The sequence below is a fragment of the Pholis gunnellus genome (genome assembly GCF_910591455.1).
Source record: "Pholis gunnellus genome assembly, chromosome: 1".
NCBI lineage: Eukaryota > Metazoa > Chordata > Actinopteri > Perciformes > Pholidae > Pholis > Pholis gunnellus.
The window spans coordinates 26,903,049-26,926,391 of NC_136528.1; the positions used below are offsets into that span (position 1 = coordinate 26,903,049).

Here is a 23,343-nt window from a genome sequence, read left to right on the forward strand (position 1 = left end):
AATAATTGAAGGCGAATACTGTTTGATCCTACAAAGCCAGTGGATTTGTGACCCAGTGACGGACATGAAGAGGCTCTGTGTCCTGGAGGAGAAATTATACAACTGACACAAAATCTTCAGAGGCTTCAGACTGCGTTTCACCTCTGAAGCTATCACGAGTGCAGCAATGAAAAAAAGAATCTACATCTATGATCTCATGTGGAAAACAGTTGCAAAATATATATTCATATATAAAAGACATTCTATGTGAATCTACAATTTTCTTTTTCCGTCACAATATAATCATTAATTAATAAGACACTGCTTGTGAATCTCTCGAGGTCTTGTCTAAGACTTCTAAGTGGAATGTCAGTCGGTTCTTTCTTGTGGTGCTACGGTGCATCTGTTATTTCGGGCTGCTGCAGGGTGACGAGCGATGAGCCAATAGTTTTTTCTCACAGCCCGTCTCGTGACGCCGGGTGTGCTTTGCATAGCCTTTAGCAGGACTCCATTTCAGTGTTAGAAGCTGCACGGAGAGAGCCCGCTCTGAAGGCACAGCATGCCCGCCCCGGGATCTGTCCCGTCCAGCCGGCATCGGGAATGTAGTCGTTCGCTCCCCGGCCTCCCTGACGCCGACATCAGTGGAGTTCTCAGTCGTGACAGCGCTGCAGAATTCACGGCGGTGACCCGCTTCAGTCAGAGCGCAGGAATGAAAAACATGGAAAGGAAGAGAGGGGGAAAAGCATGGAGAGAGACGAGTTTGCGTCCTCTCCTCCGGTCCAAAAAACCCCCCTCTCTTTGATGAATGCGTTGGGGTCAGGCTGTGTGACGTCAACGGGGGCCTCTGGGTGAGCCGCAGTGTTGGCTTTCAGGGTTAGGCACCCAAGGGGAAGGGGGAGGAAAGGACCGCAGATGGAGGAGGAGGGGGACCCCCTTTTTTTTCTCCCCTCCCCAGCCCCGTCATGTGACAGCAGGGCTTGTGGTGGGAGCTGCACAGGGTGTGTTAGTCCACGGCCTGGCCGTCCAGTTGAGGACAGGGGCGGTAGCTCGGAAGGCCACACAGAGACTTCCCTGGAGCTGCTGGAGGGGGGTGCGGGCCCTTTCTTTCCCCGCTGCTGGTGTCTCGGATCACCTGGGAGGCAGGGCTACGGTTGCTGCTCGCCCTCCTCCCCCTCACAGCTCGGTGACATGGAGGGGGTAGCTGGGGGGCAGGTGGGCAGGGACCTGCGACTGGAGCCGGTGGATGTGGCAGCCGTGGCAGAGCAGGTGGCTTTCCAGTGGATAACAGCGGTGGCCCTCCTCGTCGTTTAGTTGGAGACCACAGTCCTAAGAGAGCGGCGTAAAGACACGAAGAAACATGATCAACACCGAGACGACAATCAACTGAATGTGTGTGTGTGTGCTTTGTTGATGCAAAATCTATTCAAGGGAATAGATTTGTATTTTTGAAAATACGCTGATAGTTGGTTGAGATTGATAACTGTCATATCTCCCAGCTGTTGCTCTCCGTTTCCAGTCTTTGTGCTGAGCTTCCCTGCCAGAGAGCGAGGGAATTAACATTCGTACCCAAACACTGAACTCTTCCTTTAAGCTTACGTCTGCTGAATCATTTACTGTCGTCACAATCGGCGAGTTTTTACAAGATTGCTGTAACCGCTGAGAGTCAGTTGTTGAGTCTCGGTAGCGGAGGACGGAGTGATGCATCGACAGCGTGACTTCAGTCATGCGGCTGTTTTACTGGACCGTAGCATGAGAGGGTGCTGAGCCCGAAGGCAAAGCTCTGATTCAAGTAGTTCCCTTCACAGACTATTCAGATTCAGAATTCTGAATGCATCCAGTCCAGTGCTCCTCCCATGCGGGTGCCGGCTTGTGTATTTGCCTTTGCTTATTTCCTTTTAATGTCTGTGTTGGCACACACGTTTAGAAACACAGCAGGTTCCATACATTTATGAATGAATACACTGAACATTGAACCTGTGGGGGGAATTCTGTACACATCAGACAGGAATGAGTGTTTGACCCTGAGCATGTTGGAGAGAGTTACATAATCTTACCCTCAACCCTTCTGCTGCTATCCAGACTCTGGAAAAGCAGCTGAAAATTCATGTATTATAAATGAGTTTAACGCGTGTGGGAATCAGTAACGCTGTGGCTCCTGGAAAAATGTTAGTAAAAAAACTTTTTTGGAGGCACCTCCTGTGTTTCAAAATCTGAAAATCTCTTCTTTCCAATAGGTAATACATTTACAATCTCCAGGATGATTCAGCTCTGGACTTTGCCCTTCCTCTGTCCACGAGTCCCCCTCTGAATCATTACCCGCTGCTTACATAACGATCGGATCGAAGCGGGGACGGCAGCCAGTCTGAGACATCTGCCTTATCCGTCCTTATGAATTCAGTATTTACAGTTCAGAAAGAAACGCTGAATCACTGCGGGCTGGAGCGAAAAATTAGCTTGTTTCACTAAATCATTCTGTCACACTGCAAACTGCAAACCATCTGACAGAGTTCAGACTGGGATTTCACAAGTCTGGCTTGAGCAACAAGTCCCCAGCTGAGTTCAACGGCTCAATGCTGGAATGTGCTTTATCAATGAGTCACAATGTTAAGCTGTAAGCTAGGGTTGGTATCCGTCTGTGTGGGGGGGTTTTTTCAGTGTGTGTCTCATTCATTCAGAGCGACTGCAGCGGTGATTCATGCTCACCGCCATAAAACGAGTCTGGAGTCTGGTCTCGTCCCACGATTGTTACCCAGGTTTATTGTGTCTGTGGGCCAGAGTGGACACGAACGTGAATGCGTCCATGCACCATCAGGTGTGTGTGGCTCAACAGTGTGAACTGTGTGTGTAAATGTATTCTAGCCTGAACATGTTGAATCACACACAGTGCTGCTCGAATCACATGCATGGTAGACTGCTCTTACTCATACCCCGTGTGTGTGACTGTGTGTGTGTGTGTGTGTGTGTGAGGACAGAGTGCAGGCAGGAGGAGCATCTCACCTCACAGTGGTAACACTCCACATGGTAGTCCTTGTCCATAGAAACGACCCGGATGGTTTCCTCGGAGCCCTGCGGGGACAAACGCACAGTCAGACTCCCGTGTCTCATTAAAGTGATGGTCAGATAAGCAGCAGGTCTCAGGTTTGACCTCTGCAGCGCCAGCATGCGTCTTTATAGACAGTTGTGGTCATGTGGTCAGTATATTACTTAGAGACGACAAACCCAACAGATATGGAAGATATGTTCGAACTCCCTTACCTGGGCTGGGAGGATGGGCTGGTTGCAGGAGGCACACTTGGGAGCAAACACCCTGTCATGGAAGAGATAACAACAGTTACACACTTGAAAATGTCTCCAGTCTCTGTGTAGTGCAAAGCAGTTGACATCTTCATTGTCTACAATTATTTTTCAGCGTGACACAAAAAGGAAAACTAGCACGGTTTTCATTTTCCCTGACTGATTTAGTGTTTCCCATTGATTACCCACAGTCTGGGTAGACCCGCCACGGTTTCATAATGTACTAATGTACATAATTATACTTATACTATAATTATACTTCTCTACGTTTGCACAGTCCGCCTGTGGTATTCAACTCAGCGGGCCAGGGACGGCTGCTCGGTGTGGAAGGATCCCCTTTTGGGACCTCTACTAGTCCTCGCCGCAACTGGCTCTAGATGGGCTTGAAAAGGCTCGGGGTGAAGTTGGCCTGCAGCTCCTTGAGCTTTACGGCACACCTCGCTGCTTCCGTGGCTGTGGACTTAAGTGTTTGCTGCCTGTGCGATGTCAGCAACGCACCCGACCGGTCTCGAAACACGGACCCCGTCTTGTTTACCATGCTTTACCATTCACATCTATATAAGCAATGTGTTTATTATTAAATAAATTATTAAATGAACTATTAAAGCATAAAGTTCTCCATAGAACAAAGTGCACAAACATCATGGTAATCATACATTTTGTGACCGCTATTTGACAATTTTCCTTTTTGTGCTTGTTTGCAAATCTCAGGCGATATTCTGTGACGCAGTTATCACATTTAGTCAGCGTGCAGAGCCGAGAGCTGTTCTCCTTACGTGTGGTAGTCTTTGACACAGTAGATGTTGTTCTCAACGTCCACGGTGAAAGGCACTCCATCTAGACCCTCTTTACACACCACGCAGCGGAAACAGCCAGGATGGTAGGACTTGCCCAGAGCCTGGAGGATCTAGACACCCACACACACACACACACACACACACACACACACACACACACACACACACACGCACACAGGAGATAACGGTAAGACTTGGTAGTGAGGCCAAGTAACACATAATGGGCTGCCATCACAGATATTTCTTAACCCAGCGGGGTTTTTGTAGCAAATAAGGCCCAAGATTGTGAGAGACTGAAAATGTAAAAGTTTCATCTACCAAGTTAAGATTTTATGTCTGCACCATACCGTAGTAACATTGCTGGGGAAATTTAAATCATTGTCCAACTGTTCACTCTTTCATGCTTTACGGGCTCTGTTAGATAAAGCTCCTACCATCTCCATGATGAGGTGACCACACACAAAACACTTCTCGGCCGTCTGCTGGAAGCCAGAGTACTGAAAGACAAGACACAGGGCGTATAATCTTCAGCGGCACATTTTGGAGGATTTTCTGTTGGCCATGCAATCGGTCGGACTGCTTTGCACCTGATGCATGGACTTGTTTCAGTCCAGGACCCATCTATAGAGGGTGCTGCTGCGCTCTTTAAGAGAACACGAAAAGGATTTCTATTCAGAATCCTTTTGTCTCTCAGCTGACATGTTCGCCAGACAGCTGTGACCGGTGGCGTCTCACTGAATGGGTGTTTCTTATCTTTCTTTTACTGCTGTTTTTCCTCAAGGCCCTCTATTATATTCATACAGTTAAATCCATCCACATTTGGGAATTGACATGTTTTTGTTGGCCAGTGATCATCTCCACTGGAACAACTGGGTGTGAAGGGCCTTCTGTGTGTTACAGGAAAACAAAACACCAGTAGCTACTTTCCCTTAAACCCAGAGCACACGAGGATAATGATGGAGACCATCTGCATCTCACAACCACCTCAGGGTCGTGACCTGATGACTCGGGGGAGGAGGGGGGGTGGGGGGGGTGGCTACCAGGTGAAGGTGAGAGGTGGCGATGGGCAGGTTGCCCCCTGCCCTGACATCTCCACTCCAGATCTACCATCTGCCACCGCCTCCCTCCCACCCTCGAGACACCCCCGGGGGTGACGAGCCAGACTAGTCAAGTCTTAGCTGTATCAGGGGGGGGGGGGGGGAGAAGATTAGCCTCATCTGACCTCCAGCATCACTGACGGGCAGCGATTGTAAAGTGCAAAACAGGAATTTTAGTATTTCCCCAACAGATTAGCAAGTTAAACTCTAAGGGGAAGCTGCCTATAAACAGGAAGTACAGACAGCGTTGTGAGGTTGTTTGGATCATAAAGCGGTTTTCAACATTTATGATACAGGAACCTTTTGTAAGCACCTTCCTCCATGTTTGGAAATCACTTCCTGTCTCATTTTATTGTCCTTGGTCTTAATAACAGCATCGCATACAGCTACAAAACGTAATGACCAGAAACTTGAAATCTTTGAATCCATCTACATTAAACTTATCATTCCAACGTTTCCGTGGAAGCAGACTCTGTGTCTGCCCTGTTAACCTGAAGCAGATGGACCAGGAGCCTGAGAGCTACAGCTGTCGCCCTCCTCTCTTAATTGTAGGTGCTGAGGAGCAGCTCGTGGGGTAATTGAGCTCCTTGGGGAAATTTTGGGGAAATTAGTGTGAATTGGAGGGGTGGTGCCGAACTCCTAATTACAGCTGCCATGTCCGTTTCCTCTGGAGATCTGCAGAAATGTAGCCTGAGATCCTAATCCCTCGCTCTCTGCTCCGCCCAGCAGGCTGTCAGCCCAACCATGAGGCCGTGACACGGTGCTACCAGCTGATCATCACAGAACAAAATCAATAATCATGAACACACAGGTGAATTACCAGGAAATCCTCCTCACAGTAGACCTTCCCGTTGACGTTGTAGAAGGCTTTCCCTCGCAGCCTCCGTCCTGAAAATAAAGAAAAAACAGTGAAATCAACATATTGTGTTTAGCCAATGTGCTGCTGCAGATATATGGCTTAAAGGATGTGGAAAACCCTTTTATTCACTTTGGTCTGGGGATGTTTTTTTATAGTTTGGGCTGGAAAATCTTAATCCCACACCATACAATTATAAAAAAAACAGTTGGAGACTTAATCCAAATTTTAACATGACAATGCCATAATGTACAAAGTCAGGTCCATAAACTCCACTGGCCTGCACAGAGCCCAGACGTGACCCCATCTAACGCTGAATGTGAGCCAGTGCCCATCCTCACCAAATCCTGGTCACACCAGCACTTCAAAATCAGTGCTAACGTTTTGCTTTGCATTCAGCTTTGGTGAACTTTAAACTGTAGATCTGCTCCGCTCAATTTTGGAGGGGATGGAGAGCAGAAGAGTCCACAAAAGAAGACGCTGTCGTAGCTGAATTAGCTGAATGTTGCAACCTCTTCTGTCAAATATGAAACCGTTCCACAACAACAAAACAGAATTGACACTTATGAGACGGAACTCAAAAGGTAGAAATACTTTTTAAAAATAAACTCATTAGACAAACTTATTGTCTGTTAGCAGCTGGGCTAAGCTAACAAGCTTTATTTACCTTAACTTTACCTAAGCTTTCATCAACAACCTAACGAAATGGTGTACAATGTTGAAAAGAAGCACCCTGGGAGGTGTACACTGAATAGATTATGTCAGACACAGCACTCCCAATGACATTTTGACTCTATATCGGAGACACTTTATGCCTCTTCCTTAATCTCTCAACTTTACAACCTCAACAGGAGGTCAGTGCAGAGCAGATGGCCGGCCGAAGGTAATCGACATCCTGCCTGTGCCTCCGTTTAATTACTTCGAGCATTGATCCCAACAGGATTCCATTCACAAGCCGTACACAATCAATACAGCAGACTGCTTTCAAAACCTCCCCCCAAAAATCTGTCCTCCTCCCTTGCCTGCCATTGTGCGCCGTTCACAGACAGACCAACAATAGCAGGCTGGAGGGAGGATGTCCCTCACTTTGACAGACGCGTCGAGCCGAAACGATTAATCGAATAGCCCACTGAAATGTATCAATTCGATTAAAAGTGTTGGTCATTCATCAAGATGCTGCTACTATTGGCTTGGCGGCTGGTTAAGCTACTTTGAAACATCCCTTTTGTTGGTCTCAAATATCATGAATCCAATCAATAGTTGCAGTCCTACACCTTGCAAACACGTCCACAGAAACATGCCCACGACACAGCGGGCCCAGGTTCAGCGTACTGAGCTTCCAGTTCCGAGTGTGAGGGCTGAATTCCTCTTGGTGAGTCTTCATTCATCAGAATCCAAGTCTGAATCCAACCTAAAAGGAAATTCTGCTGTGGGACTGGCTTCTGCAGCCCCCTGCCATGCACCCCTCACAGCTCGCCCATTCAAATTCATTTAACAGCAGCGGTGTCTCTCTGGCAGCGCGATGACTTCACCCGAGCCTGGCAGACGAAGCGCACAGATCTCATAAATCTGCTGGATTAGTCAGATTTAATTGTCGTCCCGAGCCACCGCTGATTTTATGGGTGTCCCAGCATGGGAAAGACGTGCCCCCCCCCAACCCCCACCCCCTTCTCTCTTTTTAACACTGAAAATGTATGCAATCGCTGTATTTCACACACAAACCCAGTGTCACAATGCTGGGACATGGCAATACATTAACACCCACATAAATGGCTGCAGCAGCCGAGGAATGCTGTCCACACAATAGGTAAGACTTTTAAGACTTTGAGACTGAGGAGCAATTAGCATTTTGGTAGGCAAAGAGAAAAGCGGGACAGAGGAAGAACTCCATGTGAAGCAACTCCTGAGAGACACCGTCTTCAAAGCCGAGGCGTTGGGAGAGGCTAAACTTGCAGGAACAGTGAGATTACGGCGAACAGTGCAGCAGTGGGGGCTGCGAGATGTTGCTGTGTGCTCGTCTGTGGCCTCTGCTCTGGAGTTTTGGGGTCTGGAAGGTGAACACAAAGGCCCCAGCGCTGATGACTGTGTGGAGCGCTGCTAGGGGAGCGGGCCGACTGAGCAAGCGGGGACATTCTTTCTGCCTGAGGTCACTAGCTGGTCCCATTCAACCCCCCACACCTCTCCAACACCCGCTCTCTGCCCGCTTCTCTCGCCGCCGAGCAAAGGAGGGGGGGGGAGGGTCTCTCTCTCTCTCTCTCTCTCTCTCTCTCTCTCTCTCTCTCTCTCTCTCTCTCTCTCTCTCTCTCTCTCTCTCTCTCTCTCTCTCTCTCTCTCTCTCTCTCTCTCTCTCTCTCTCTCTCTCTCTCTCTCTCTCTCTCTCTCTCTCTCTCTCTCTCTCTCTCTCTCTCTCCCCCCCCCCCCCCCTGGCCTATTGTCACCAGACAGCGCTGCCAGGAGCCCAAACCTCCTCACAGCGCCACAAGTGATAGAAGCGGCAGCTCCGATTAGCAGTTGCTACTAAATCTAAGACCTCTTTAACACTAAATGGAAATGGATGCATTATAAACTAAACTGCACAATATGAGATCAAAATGTAACCCTGATGAACATAAGAACAGAGCCTCATGAAGACAGACATATTTTGAATTATAAATGGTTAAAAAACGTCATTCTGTCATTCTTCTGTGAATATACAGTAGTATTATAGTAGAACAAGTTTTACATGCCCAACAATTGCCATGCTGTAAAAGCACACACATTCCCATTGAGCAGCTAATGAAACTTAAATGAGATTAAGAAAAACAATGTTAAAAAAATAAATTAATCCTATGAATGGTAACTTAACCACAAAACCATTATTAATGACACAATCAGTCATCTCGCTCTAGCTGCTCACAGTGTTACTGTTGGGGGTATCATCTGGCTGAAGTTCCCCATCGTACAGCAGTCGGGTTGAACCTTCTCGCACATAAGAAAGTGGAACGCACTTGTTCCCGCGAATGAATCAGCAACATTGTCCACATGTCCACAGAGGGAAGAAGTGTTTTTTGCTTTTATCCCCTTCGAGCCGCGGTCAGACTGTTGAATGTGTCGATTAGGTACAGGTATGAGGATGATTCCCAAAAAAACGTGGGACTGTTAATCTCAGTGAATGTGACTGTTTTCATATTCAGCCTGAGTGCAACACAAATTACCAGAGGGTCAGACAGATGTCAATCAAGCCCACCCGGTCTTCAGACGAGGTCTAATCGAGCAGGTGTTAACTTTGAAACATCAAAAATCTGCAAATGCTGCTAAACAAAAGTAGTTCATTTCCGGTCACATTCCATGTGTGTGTCAACTTCCTGTTGGTCATATGGCTGTTGGTGTGTTTCAACATGAGATAGCTCTTCCTCTTTGTGAAATGCACGGCATGCTTTTCTTGTTTCCAAGCGTGCTTATCTAGACCTGAAAGTATTTTGTAGTTTTCATAAAAAAAACTACAAGTAATCAGGTATCTGATTCTGGCTGTGCAATCCGTTTGATTGGTCTGACAGTAAAGTTGTTCTGTGCGCTACACGTGTTGCTGGAGTTTGGATCTTTTCAATCCGGCTGATTAGTCCGAATGTGTGACGACTTCCGAGCGTCCAATCACAGCCGGGAACTGCATGCCTTCGCACTGAAGGAGCTCATGGCATGTCGACATGGCCACTCCAATGCACACATAGGCCATCCATGGCTGCGTCACTTTGTCACCTCCATTTTTTGGGCTTTTGGGTTTTTTGGGGCAATGAAGGCAAACCACAGTCAGCAGTGAGCACATCACTCGGTTCTCCACTAGAATCAGTAACATATCACCAAGTAATTGCTGCCACACCCCTTGAGCCATCCCAGGTATTACTGAAACCAAAACACAGTCCAGCACCGTCTGGCATCATGCTCTGATTACAAGAACAGTAATATCTAATTTGGTCCGAGTGCTTTTGGGATTTGGAGGCGGATTCAGCTGTGAAATTTCTGCTCATGCATCTTCATGCGTTTCCAACTTTGAACTCTTATTGTCAACCCTTCAAGCACCATTAAGTTGGTCCATATCATGCTGAAAGGGTCGGTGTACCGACAGTTTGGTAATGCAGCTGATAGCACAGAATGATATTTCCAAAGAACAGACTACTGTGGAGGTGTGTCGATGAGGTAAACGCAGTGTGAGGTAAAGTTGTGCTAAATTAACAAACCCGAGGGCCCTGCGGACGACTTCGGCCCACGCGTCTCTGGTAACGGACAACAACAACAACCCTTCTAATTGTTTTGGTCCCTTGTCAAGAGATAAAATATTTGAATAAATCTTTTACTTTTTAATCAATAGTGAAATTGAATAATATTTGGCTGCGGCTCTAATCAAGGGCGATATTATAACATGCTATGACACACATCCTCACAGCATCCAGTCTGCTGGATATTGATGAAAAGAAGAGGAGGATCTCAACTGTGCGGCTACGAGTCCAGAAATAAAATACAGCTGCGGGCTTATTAGCGTGTCGGCTCACCGGCCTCCTGCTAATGAGAACTCCTGAAAGATGAACTTAATGTGGTTTATACGACAGCTTCCACAGTCTTTATTATTACCATATTCTTTTCATAGCCCAAGTGCTTCTAATAGCACGGCTCCAACAAGTGTGCATGTAAACACGCTGTACGACTCCAGGACAAAGAAAAACGACATTCCCTTTTTTCTTCTGCTTTCTGATTTCCGGTGCCTGGCAGGTGCAACTGGTGGCGATGAATGATTTGAGAAATTCAAGCCCTTCAGCTCTCTTCTCCTGCCAGTTCTTTCAAAAGGCCGCTTGGATTACTGTAACACAGAGATGAGTCACCAGCCCTGCGGCCGACAGTCTGCTCATCCAGCCCGAAGCAGCGGGTTTTGTTTTTTTCCCCCATTCTGTCTGGAGAAGCCACCCTGCCTCACACTCACACGGGAATACATATTCACTCCAGTTAAAGTGGATTTTTGAGGGGAAATATATTTAGTGGCAAACTGAGAGAAGTGCAACTCGTCCTGCTACAATTAAAAGATGCAAAGGGATAAAAAAAATGCCTTGTTAGATCAGATGGCACATTAATAGTCGTGAGAACATTATGCATAAAAAAAGATGCACTTTTAGGTGAACATGTGCGAGTACAAGTGTACAAAAGAAAATGATAGTCATTTATTGTAATTCTTAAGAGAAAAAATCCTGAATTAACCCCAGAACCCCAAAAGACACGTCCACTTGTCTGCACGTGTGTGTGTGTGTGTGTGTGTGTGTGTGTGTGTGTGTGTGTGCATGCACTTCTCCGTGCATGTGCAGTTTAACGTGAGCCCATGCCAGGCCTGCCCCCTTCTGATAAGCAGGTCTGGTACACTTTGTGACTGTCTGATTGAGGTCCTCCAGGGAAGGCCGGCTGAAGTGGAGGGGGGTAGTTTGCATTCTTGGCCATTTCATGAAAAAAGGGTGCAACCATGGGAGTAAGCCAAGAGGAGGGCTCAATTATGCATGGTTAAACAAAGCCCAAGGCTACCAGCGAGCAATGTCTCAGCAAACTCGGCCTCACTCTGGAGCTCCAGACTCCATGAGGACCCTACTCAAGAAAAATAAATAAAAAAAACAACAAAAGAAGTAGAGAGAAACCCCAAAAACAAACAGGGAGATAAGAATGCAGCTCCTGTTAAATCAGTGGCTTTTGTTATGACAAGTGCAGGCACTTTGAGACTAAACTTCTCAGAGACCTTCACGACTGACGATGCATCACAAGAGTTTACGTTGCCAATAAACCATCTCGAGCGGCAGGATGGGCCGCGAAGTTATCGAGGACGACCTGTGCCGAGCTCACAAAACGACTTGTTAACTCATCCTGGACGTGATCTCTACAGTGAACGTGACAATAATTCTCTCAGGAGCTGTCTGTGGTGTTTGTCTAACTGCAATAAAGTCCCACGTACGTAGCTATTTTACAGAGTAATCCCCCCCCCCCCCCCGCCCCAAAGAAGTTATCCAGTCATCCTCAGAGTAGTTTTAGTCTCCAGAGGATATAATCTGGTTATCTCACAAACACGTTTGTTTGAAAGACCTGTGTCTTTGTTTAATTTGATCACTGAAAGCAGTTTTCTGAGTGCATCGCTAAACTAAACGCTAAAACACAATCGGGACTGTTTAAAACAGAAGTCGGCCAGGTCAGAGGCTACTTTTCCGTAGCAAAACCCCACAACTTCAGCAACTGGACACTCGGCATCTGGCCCCTCTTTCTTCAGACACACAATAAATCGGAAAGTATGTGGCTTCGGTTACATGTAAATTATAGGCAGTCCTTCCACAGCCGGAGGGGGTGGGGCGGAGGATCAGTGTCCATGTATAGTACACATATGAATGGAAGCAACCTGGCTAAAAAGCTCTCTCCCGACATCTTCCTCTTGTTTCCCCGGGAAACAGGAGAGGAGGGCTGGAGTCGGGTGACAGGAGCGTCCAAAAACACACACACACACAGACACACACACACACACAAAATCTATACTGTGAGCTCGAGAACAGATGTAATTATAGTGTTAAAGACCAAATAATGTCAGCTTTTTATTTCTTTGCGGCATTATTAGCTGCCCTGTTATTCCAATGAGCAGACTTCAGGCCCGAGGGGTTTTTTTTTTTGGCAGCAGATGTTTGGATTCCCGACCATAACACCACCTCTGACAGAGAGCTGGTGATACTAATGATGATTTTTCAGCAGAGCCAGCAGCAGCCGAGGCTTAGAGCGAGGCTGTATGAGGTGGGGATTCGGGGAGCTGAAGCGTCAGCGACACATATTTATATTTATGTTTTCATCATCGTCCACATCTCTGATTCAAACATGTGTGGTGCCATGGCCCACTGATGGCTGCTTTCCCTCGGCAAATCAGAGCTTTGTAGGTGAGACAAAATAAAAAATAAGGGCCACAAAAAGGGAGCGATTAGACTGACACGATTATACAGGAAGTTGTGAGTGGGCTTACAAGAAAAGAACAACTCTTAGATCATCATATTTCCTCACTCATTAAACGTTATCTGGTCACAGCAAACGCAGCTTCCGTGGAGTTCAGAGGTTTTCAGACTGTGATGCACGCCTCCCTCGCGGGGGAGTTGCAGGGGGTTGTATGGAGGGAGAGATGTGAGGCAAGGATACTGTGGGAGATGAAACAGGGGAGGTGCGTGCAGTCGTTCTAAAAGCAACAAGTTAGTTATTGTAGTTTGGCCCGAAAAATCTGGCCATGCTTTTTCAAGATGGACAGAAGTTGCATGGAGTTGTCATGGAGCCAATTAAGGTACTTTAAAACACTGGGCGCCCCGATTGTTGCAATTTGCACAACAAAACGACAAAACACTCCTTCTCCGTGTCATAACTCAGTCAAATCTGACCACACACATTTGATGCACATGTTTAGACCCAATGGGACTTACACTTCACTTATGTGCAATGTCCATCGGCAATAAACGTCAATAAATCCGCTCAGAGAAAAGACGCTCCTTATAACTCCAGAACTCGCCTGAGAATCACCGCGATTGTGCGATTTCTTCAGTATCAAAGTTACCCGGTGGTATTTGTCTTTACCTCCATGGGCACACTGCAGACAAGAACTGCTAACAGCTAATTCGGCATACGTTTAATGGCGCCAATTGGCCAAAATGTAAACCAATATAGGCTAAAAAGAAGAAACAGGCTCAAGTTGTTGCCTTTGGGAACTTAGAGCAATTATTTACCAAATACATGTGAGACAAAGAATAATAATAAGAGTGATAAAAATCCGGTAATATTCAATTTTCATGTTGCACTAACTAAGCTCAGAATGTCCTATCGAATTGGGGGTTTGTGGGTGGAGGGGGGTGTTATGAGGAAGGGTGTTGGGGGGCAACAAAAATGGCTATGCTCACATGCCGGATGCATGTCGACAGGTCACCGTGGCGTCCACAGAATGCAGACCCGATGACGCACCAGCTTCTATTCTGTTATTTCACTAAACCGTGAGTTTTACTTACCACAGGAGCAGCAGGTGAAGCAGTTTGTGTGATACAGGTTCCCCATGGCCTGGCAGGCTTGGCTGGCTCCATACACGCCTTTCCCACATTTGACACAGATACCTGTGAAGAGACACGCGGTCAGTTAGCCGACGTCATGTATCCTGAGCAAAGGGCTTTGTATGCAACAAGAGCATCCGAAGATCTCCTGGTGAATCATTCAAAAGCACTTTGTCTTCATGAAACTTTAATATTGATTCTCCTCTTCTTCATGGCTAATGTTATGCTAAAGATTGTTTTGAATTGAGCGGATGTTGAACTAGCGTGTACTATCCAGGATATTGTCTGCTACTGTTGCACCATTAGAACCAAACACTTTCTGGACATGCTGTAAGATTTGTCGGAGCTTTTGCTGGAAAGCTGATGAAACAAAACGACTGCCTAATCATGTGTGCATTCCCGGAATTATGCAGGAAAAGAAAAGAAAGAAAAATGATTAACCTGCTACAAATGTCATCACTACTCTCGGTCATCCGCTACTCGATCTGCAGCTTTTGAAGACCAACTACACAGAGGAATTCTCTGAAACCACACTGCCAAAAAACAAAACATTTCACATCTTACAGGTGCACATCTGGTTTCTGAAAAACACTCAAAATTTCTGGTTGATTATTAACTCACAAGTAATTTCCCAGAGTCATTTCTATGCATTACATCATACAGTTTGAAGGCAAACTACTTAAGAGGAGCTTGTGATTGTGTTAGAATATGCAGTGAGGACGTGAGGGGATATTCAGGCAGTGCAGGCCAGAAACGAGGTGCTCCGACAACTTAGTGCTTTTCTTCGTTGCCTGGAGCAGGCAGGGTGAGCTGAAGATAATGCAACACCCCTGAATTGACGTTTAAAAATATATCGGTTGTTGCTGAGAGTCCATTTTTATTGAACATGGTATAAAACATTTCCCTGTGTATAAATTGACACTCAACTTGTTCAACTAAACTCTGCTTAGGATGCTTTACAGATGAGGGTGGTGTTGTTTCACCCCTGACTCCTTCTACTATATTTGGGGTAAACAACAGGATTTTAGAAACGCTTGAGTCTAAACTCCCTCAGCGCATGACTGACCCCCACATTTTTTTCAGAAGTCACCAAAAAAAGTTTGTAAAGTTGTCTTTAAATATAAAAAGAAAAAAGATCAGAATAAAAAACCCAAAGTTAACTCGTCAGTATTTCTCTATAAGAGAAGTTAAAGCTCATAAATATAGAATTAATAGTTATCATTCATTATGAGTCATCATCTCATCAGGGTTGCGTGGGTGTGTTTGATCAGATTTGACAGTGCTAACAACAGACACAAACAGCCCCAGAGACTGAAATCAGATTATGATTTGTTGCCAACTGTGATTGGTTCACACAAGTAAGTGACATCCCCCTACTTTTGTGTTCTTGTTTTTGAGAAAAACCCTAGGAGGAAATGCCCAGCTGGCCACAGGTACACAAGTGCTACACATTAAGCCTGAACACAAAGAGTATGATGAGCTTTAGTGAAGAAATGAGATAGGGGGATAAAAAAAAAATGAAAAAGCAGTGGCATTAAACTATTTGGACGCAGCAGCCGACTAACGATCTCCAAACTCTCACGCACAAGACGACCTCCACTGGGGTCACATTCCTCAGGGAGGGCAGGGTCAAAGCCTGGGTGGGGTGAGTCCAGGGTCACAGTGCCTACAGGACACAAGATCCCAACAGGGAGCTGCACCCCCTCACACAGACAAATTATTACTGGGACTTATCTTTTGAAATAAATACATAACTCAGGAAGGATTCGGAGCAAAGACACACTTTCGGAGCCGTAGATCGTAGAATTCCCAGGCTATCTGACACGATGGCTTCCCTTTCATAACCGCACCGGTGGCATTGTAGGAAACAGATAAAAGGACACCCAAAGGTTCCATGTCTTCCCTCTCGACCTCACAACAAAGTGCTTGCACTAATGAATTAATCTGAATCCAAGTCCAATATTGGCATTTCCTGGTGGAACCTGAACTCACCACTTCACTGGAAGATAACCGATAAACAACGGGCGACAAGAATGAAGGAGTAAACTTGAAATGAGCTCGACTGGCTGAGTAATTTCTCCAGCATGAAAGTCAATGATGGTAAGTAGAAGAAAACACAGGAATCTGTGCGTGTGCTAGAACACTTCTGCTTTTTTTTTACCTCCAAGAATTCCTTATTCAAAAGACTAGAAAAAAACGTCTCCGTGAAATCTCACAGCCAGTAAAAGTAAGCGTTCCTCCTGATAAATCGGATTTATCAGCCCCGCGGCCAAAGACGGTTGAAGCAGAAGCATTCACCCAATCTGCCAGCTCACCATAGTCGATAATGAATAGCATTTACTGTTGCACATCAGTTCTTTGAAATTCTGTCATTCCAGATTTGCCTCCTGGCTGCGTCTGGTTCAGCATAGGTTTCTTATTCATCACCGACGCTCACGGGGACATAAGGCCACTTTGTGAATAGGAAACCTTTGTATGGACTCAAAGAGACCATGACTGTAAATAAAAATGCCCTCTTGTAGCCTTTTTACAAGAAAATCAACTACACACTGAACATTTGCTCATTTACATTTACACACACTGCAGTGATCCCACAGCATTTACCAAGTGTTTATTCGGCATTCCCTTTCTTTTATGAAACACAACTGTATATTCTGCAGCACAAGCACTTCTAAACGTCATAGGGATCCGTTTCGTATAAAACACAGGAGCTCTATGAAAGTTATCCAATCGTACCACGTGCTCACTCCAATGTTCAAAATACAGCTCATTTATAATTAGCTTATTAATGAATAGCATACTTGCAATGACAACAGCGTGTGACATGGACCAGCTTCTTTTGATGTAGTCATACTCCACTGGTTGTGAACGTTACCGGTGTTTGGGCTGGAGTGAGGTACGGTCTTTTTGTGACTAATGCTAACTCAGATTACACTGCGTGTGTGATGCGAGTGCTCGTCGCTGCTTTGTTCTTTGTGCATGGGTTTCTCTACTGTGTGTATTGTCATCCTGCATACACCGACAGCACAATGCAGCCTCGACACACCGGTCACTTCCACAAGTCAACCAGGTACGACTGAGTCACTACACATCTGTCTGAAGTCTCTGACCGTGACACAAATCTATCTGGACCCAGATAGCAGGTGTGTGTGTGTGTGATCTCATGTCATCATGTGTCTACTCTTACGCACAACTATCTAGCTTCATGATAAGAGAGGGAGAGAGTTTTAAGCAGCTACATCTTTCATCTCTTTCCCACGGAATGAATCTATGGCCCTGCTCTTTGGCTTTGATTCTCTCTTAAAAAAAAAAAAAGAATGATTTATTTATAAAGTCATATTGATTTACCTCCATGACTTTATTTCCTCTGGTTGCAACTCTAATAAAGATTCTTCAAATCTGTACAACCGTGTGTTGGCAAGACAGTCGAGATTGTTACGAGTGAGGCTGTGGTTCACGGGACAGCAGGGGAATCTCTGAAACACGCTTCACATTCATTGAAAACAGGATGCCGAATCCCTCATGTGCCCATTTCATAACATGTTCATGTGGCAAGGACAGGATGTTGTGCATTCACTGGGGCTAAAAATAAAACGGCATCACTGGATGCACACGTATACATCCCTGCGCCTTGGAGCTGAACACTGCTGTTAAGATCAAGCCGCAATCCTTTCAGTAGCGCCGCTGCTCAATATGTGGCCGTGTTGTTATGCTCGTGGGAAGGCTTTTCAACATCAAACTCAGACTGATGAGTCTGAAGATGAAATGAAAAGATGAGTCAGCAGCATGTGTATAAAAAAACAAACAAAAGTCAGTAAAATGTGATGTGCTGGATCAGACGAAGGGAAACCTTTCTGAGGGAATACAGTAATGTGTAACGGTGTTTTACAAACACGCCACTTCGTATTCTGCCATCACTGAAAACTCAGAATGTGCTGCGGGTTGGAAGGAGGTTTGCACCGCCTGACTCATGAAACTTTAACGACCACTTGGTGTGACTTTGAGGTCTTACAGCGAAACATCAAACCGAGCTCCGAAGATGCCATGACGGTAGCGTTCATAGAGGGGTGAACCAAATGCTGCTAAATATTTAAAAACTCCTGCATGTCTTATTGGAGTGATTCAGTTACTGCAGACAGGGCCGCTTCATGTGTCTGTCCAGCACAAAATAATCATGATCCTGTATAATAAATCACAGCGTCAGAGCAACAACATCACCACAGACTGTGTAATCTGCAGATCCCGCCCACCTTGGGCCAACAGAGGAACCATAGAAAGCTGTGCTGCACTGTGTATTGAAAGCAAACACTTGCTCACGGCTGCAGATCTTGAAAAGAATGAAGCAATTAACTTCCCATCATGCCTACAGTGTGTCATCCCATATTTAGAGTTCCAGACACTCGAAGATCAACTTCTCTGGTGATTCATGGGTATTTTTGTGCCTCTTGGGGAACTCTGGAGCTGGTGTTTGATTTGATTTGTTAACTAGCGGTTTCCTGAAATCACAAAAAAAGGAAAAAAGAAGGGGAAGCTGATAGCGTTTATAGCACAAAAGCCTGGCGATACGCCATCATTTCGGGAGAGAGGTCTTCTCCTGTAATCTGAGAGCGTTTGACAAATCAGAGGATGATGTAGGCGTAAAACATATAGTGAGTCTTAAAAAAATGTCTTGTACAAAATCTAATCTCATGTGAGCTGCCATTTGTGCATGAACAGTAAATACAGAGGGCAGGCTTGTGTGCTGTCAGTCAGCAAGTGTGTTTGTCAGGCCTGTGCATGACTACTGCCATTAGAATTCTGGGCAGGTGATCAGACTTGACCCCCACCGACTACGTCTGGCCCGCCAGCCAAGATCGTGTGCCAAGTGTCTGGTGTTGCCCGACTCCCCACCGGCTGGTTAATGAAGGGCTTCGCGGGGGAGTCAGGGCCGGGTGGCGTTGGTGGTGGAGAGGAGGGGAGGGGAGGTACTGTGTGTGGGGGGGGGGGGGGGGGGGGCTGCTTCAATTGCAGGTCTGTATCGGGCCAGCTGTTGATTCACAGCTCCTTCTCCACCACAACAAACACAGGCCACACAAGGGCCGGCCGGCAGTGAGGGACACAGTGTGGGACACTGGAAGGCATTGCCCCCCCCCTCCCTCCCCTCCCTCCCTCCCTCCAAAAAAAAAAAGGCCCCGGCAGTCAATTTCTCCACTGTCGCTACGGAAACAGAGCTGTCTCTATTGGGCTCAGAGCGTCTGACTGCATTCTTCTCTCTCTCTCTCTCTCTCTCCTCTTTCTCTCTCCATTAACCCCCCCCCCCCCCCTCGCTGTCTTCCTCATTTCTTCCTCCTGTCTCCCATCCTCCTGCTCTCACCTGCCTCTTTGGAACAAATCAACAGCTGTCTCAGCCTCACTCTGAGCAAGTGCACCGGCTATAAAACACGCCACTGTCCTCTGGCTGCAGCCATTTGTCTGGCTGCTAATTCAAAGGTAGACAGCGACTTCCTCACCGGGCTCTCTGTGGCCGTGTTGTTGCTGGCGGACTGAATATATCTGGCTTCACAGTCCTTATAGTCCCCAGAAAATGTGCCGAAAAAAACACAAATCACTGGCCACAATCTGTCTATCATAGGTTATTAAGAGGTATGTCCAACACATCCAGACCCCGCTGCTCCAAATGACCGAAAGGGTGTCTGCTCTGGGCCGAACAGAAGGATCCATTCAGCGAGGTGCAGCGCTGTGCAAATGTTAGCTCTGCCAAGACAGAAATGACTATTGCCCTGCAATGCCACTCTTATCTGCCACAGAGGGGGCTGTTAGTGGTAATGTAGCTTTAGCAGGCCGCGAGTGGATCTTGAAGAGAACAAAAAAATTTAAATAACCCTAAAAAACACACAAACACTCTTTGAACTATTTCTTTGAATTCAAATTTCAGTGAGCACTCAACTGTGTTGTAATACAGTCAGTTAAACGTAACAGTTCACGCTGCTATTGTTATTTGTTCAATGGTTGCCACAGAGAATTCTCTCTATTTTAAAAAACGTTGCTCCGAAAACTGTCACTGTTTTTGATTCTAGACGTGCTCTAAACCTCAGCAGGTTTTTCTTTGAAAGCAACTATGCGGGGATCTGACCGACACCAGTGAGGGCTTAAGTGTGCAAGGACAGAGTGTGTGTGTGTGTGTGTGTGTGTGTGTGTTGGGGGGGGGGGGGGGGGGGGGGGGGGGGGCATCAGCGACTTCACACAAGGCATCTAGAGGAGAGACTCAAAGGCTGAGGAGAAGCCAGCTGAGCTGCTGTGACCAGATGAGTTCATTTTCATCCATCATGAGAAATTCAGAATCTCAATCAAATGACAACTTAAGACACCCATCTTCCTGAGTCACCGTATTCATTCCAGACCTTGGTACAAAACATTGGGTAAATGCTCCATGTCCCTTTGATTCTCTGAACTTTCAGGCGCTCTAAGGGCCACAGAACCAAAACTCTCACCCTACACAAAATACAGTATTGATCAGGGGAGGCTTGTAGATAATAAATGTTGGGTCAAAGGGAGTACAATTTGATTTCCCTATGCTAGAAACAGCATCACATTTGTTTGTCTGTATGTTCTGGTGTTGTTTCCAATAGTATCTACTTCCAAGTTTTTATAACACAATAAATAAAAGCCCAATTGCAATTAATATTACCTACCAAAGTATTCCTTTTTCATGTGCATCTCTAACTCCTTTTCCAGCTCCAAAGTGAGCGCCTCCAGCCGCCTCTCCGCCTGGCTTGGTCCACTCTCTCGGCTGGGGGTCACCTGGTAAGGGATCTTAAACCTCTGGCTCGATGAAGCCGATTTTGAGCACACCCCATAGCTAAACGATGATGGCAACCCCGCGGTCATCTCCACAGTCCCTCCCGTATGGGCTGACGGCTGCTGGGGCTCTGGCACCGCCGAGAGCCCCTGGAGATGGATGCGACTTTGGATCCCGTTGGAGTCTCCAAACTCCTGCAGCAGCGTGTCCTCGTGCAAACTGCTGCCCAGCATCGATGACCGCGGCGAGGGCAGCTGCAGCTCCGGGTAGGTGCTCATAGACCCCCTGGAGCTGCGGGAACTCCTGGAGCTGTGGCTGGAGATGCTGGACCGCGGACTGACCACGCAGTTCGCGGTGGTCCCCGGTCTCGCGCTCCCGTCCTGGCTGCAGATGCTCGAGCGAGGGCTCGCCAGCGGCGCTGCGTGCAAAATCGCCCCCTCCAGATCGTGGTTGACCACGGGCCCGTACCGAGAATCGGAGTAGCTGGATCTCGGGCTGGTGGTGAAGGAGTACTGGCTCGCCGTGCTCGACCTGGGGCTGGCGTGCCTCTGGTCGTAGCCCATGCTGATGCCGCTGGTGCGGTTGCTGCTGGGCTTGCTGCAGCAGTCGCAGCTGTTGAGGCTGGCCCGAGGGCTGGAGTGCTTACTCGTGTCGCTGGCGGTGCTTGCATAGCTGGATCTGGGACTGAGGACGCTGTTGCCCTCGCAGTGCACTAAGCTGGACCTGGGGCTCGAGTACCTGTCCTGACCCGGCACCACCAAACTCGTGCGCGGGCTACTGATGCTCGACCTCGGGCTGGCGTGCTTGCTCTGCTCTTGAGAGGACAGGGACGACGCTAAGCTGGACCGGGGACTGGTGGCGTTATACCTCCCGTCGTGGCTGCTGGTGATGCAGACACTGTTGCACCTGTTGCCGGGCAGCGCCGACGGCTTGTTGAGGGGCACGCCGTCGAAGGCGGAGCCGGTACTGTACCTGTGGCCCTGCACCTCCAGAGAGTACCTCCTGTGCCTCTCGGAGGCGCCCGTGTAGCACGGCAGAGCCACTTCGGATTTGGTGCAGCAGCCCTCCTCGGCGTAAGCCGCGTCCCTCTGAGGGGCACAAAAATCCACGGGAACGGCCCGGTTGCAGTTCACGGGGCGCACCGGAGCCGCGGTGTACACTTTATTCCCAGGCGTGAAATTCTCCAATGTGTGATGCTGCTGGTGAAGCACAGATGTGCCATTCATCGGCGTGCTCTTGTGGTCCGCTACTGCCGGAGCCGAAAAGTCTAAATCGGGGTTAATCACCAGGTCTCTCCTCGCGTTGTACATCCCGTCCTTATACGCATCGTACAGGGAAAGGTCCTCCATCAATTTACTGGCCCGGAGTCCCAAATCTTCCTGGTAGTGCTCCATGTTGTGCTCCTGAGGCGAGAAACAAGTTCAGAGTGTGCTCCGCTCCGCGAGCCAAACCTAGCGAGCACCGCGGAGCACTAATTGCATTTCACATGGAAATCAAAACAAAACGCCGCGGTACAGCCGTCACTCATTTACAGAAAAAAACCCTCCAACGTACTCAGAAAATCTCCACCGCGTGCCGCATCGTTTTCTTCTGCTTTGCCTCCCTCGTCGAGAAAGCAAACTCTTTCTCACAGTTTCTGCCGACAGGGATACGTTTGTCAACTTCAGTTTTTGTTAAGTTGAAAGGTCTTTACAGTCAATGGCGCGCTGCGCGGAGGAATTTCGCCTTGTTGGTTTTTCCTCTAGTTTCGCTCACGGTCAATATGTTGGAAATTAAAGTAGGCCAGATAATCGGATGCGCCATAAATACCCGTTGTATATCAATCTGAGTTCAGTAAGCGCACGACAATTTGATTAAAACGCCGTTTTACACGGGGGACTCGTTCGCGTAAAAGGAATGCGAGGATGTAGACAGGATGCGCTGCGCCTCTCTGGAATGTGGTTAATGCTGCAGAGAAACAATGATTGCGACCAACTCAGCAAGGGGCTGCCGGCTCTGAAAAGAGAATAGTTTAGAGAGAAGGGGACGTCTGCATTCATCCCGGGCAGACTAAAATACCACACGAAGCACGCCTCACCTGGTCCGGCTCCTTTTACACCAGGAATAAGCTGCAGTGAGCTGGTATTTTGGAGGCAATGCGATTTAAAATCCACATTTTTTTAATCCGAGGATATGAAGACAAAGAGATTCTCAGGTATAGCCCCATCGAAGTGTAGCCTGTATGATGCATATTTGGACAATGTCCAGTTATCATAGCCGACTATGGGTTCTTATGAATATTAAAGGAATATGTTGTTGGGAATAAAACATAAAAATAAAAAATATATACCCCGAGTATCCAAGGCATTAGCCTACTCGGGGGAATTGATTAAATAAATAAAAGTTTTATTCAAAGTTCATATTAGGCTGCATAAAATGGTATATATCATTTTAAGTAGAAGTGAACTGCATTCAAAGTGTACCAGTCACTTAAAAACGGAAA

At 47.1% G+C, this 23,343-nt stretch overlaps 1 protein-coding gene across 1 annotated transcript; it reads right to left on the bottom strand.

The window, feature by feature from the left end:
* Nucleotides 1-1,152: 1,152 nt before the first annotated feature.
* wtip (WT1 interacting protein) lies at nt 1,153-22,255 on the bottom strand (the record flags this gene model as incomplete). The annotated part of the gene is made up of 8 exons (XM_079163911.1): nt 1,153-1,305; nt 2,977-3,045; nt 3,235-3,286; nt 4,050-4,180; nt 4,505-4,567; nt 5,988-6,055; nt 14,045-14,146; nt 20,755-22,255. 8 exons carry the CDS (start codon nt 22,253-22,255, stop codon nt 1,153-1,155), a joined length of 2,139 nt encoding a protein of 712 aa, XP_079020037.1.
* Nucleotides 22,256-23,343: the final 1,088 nt, after the last annotated feature.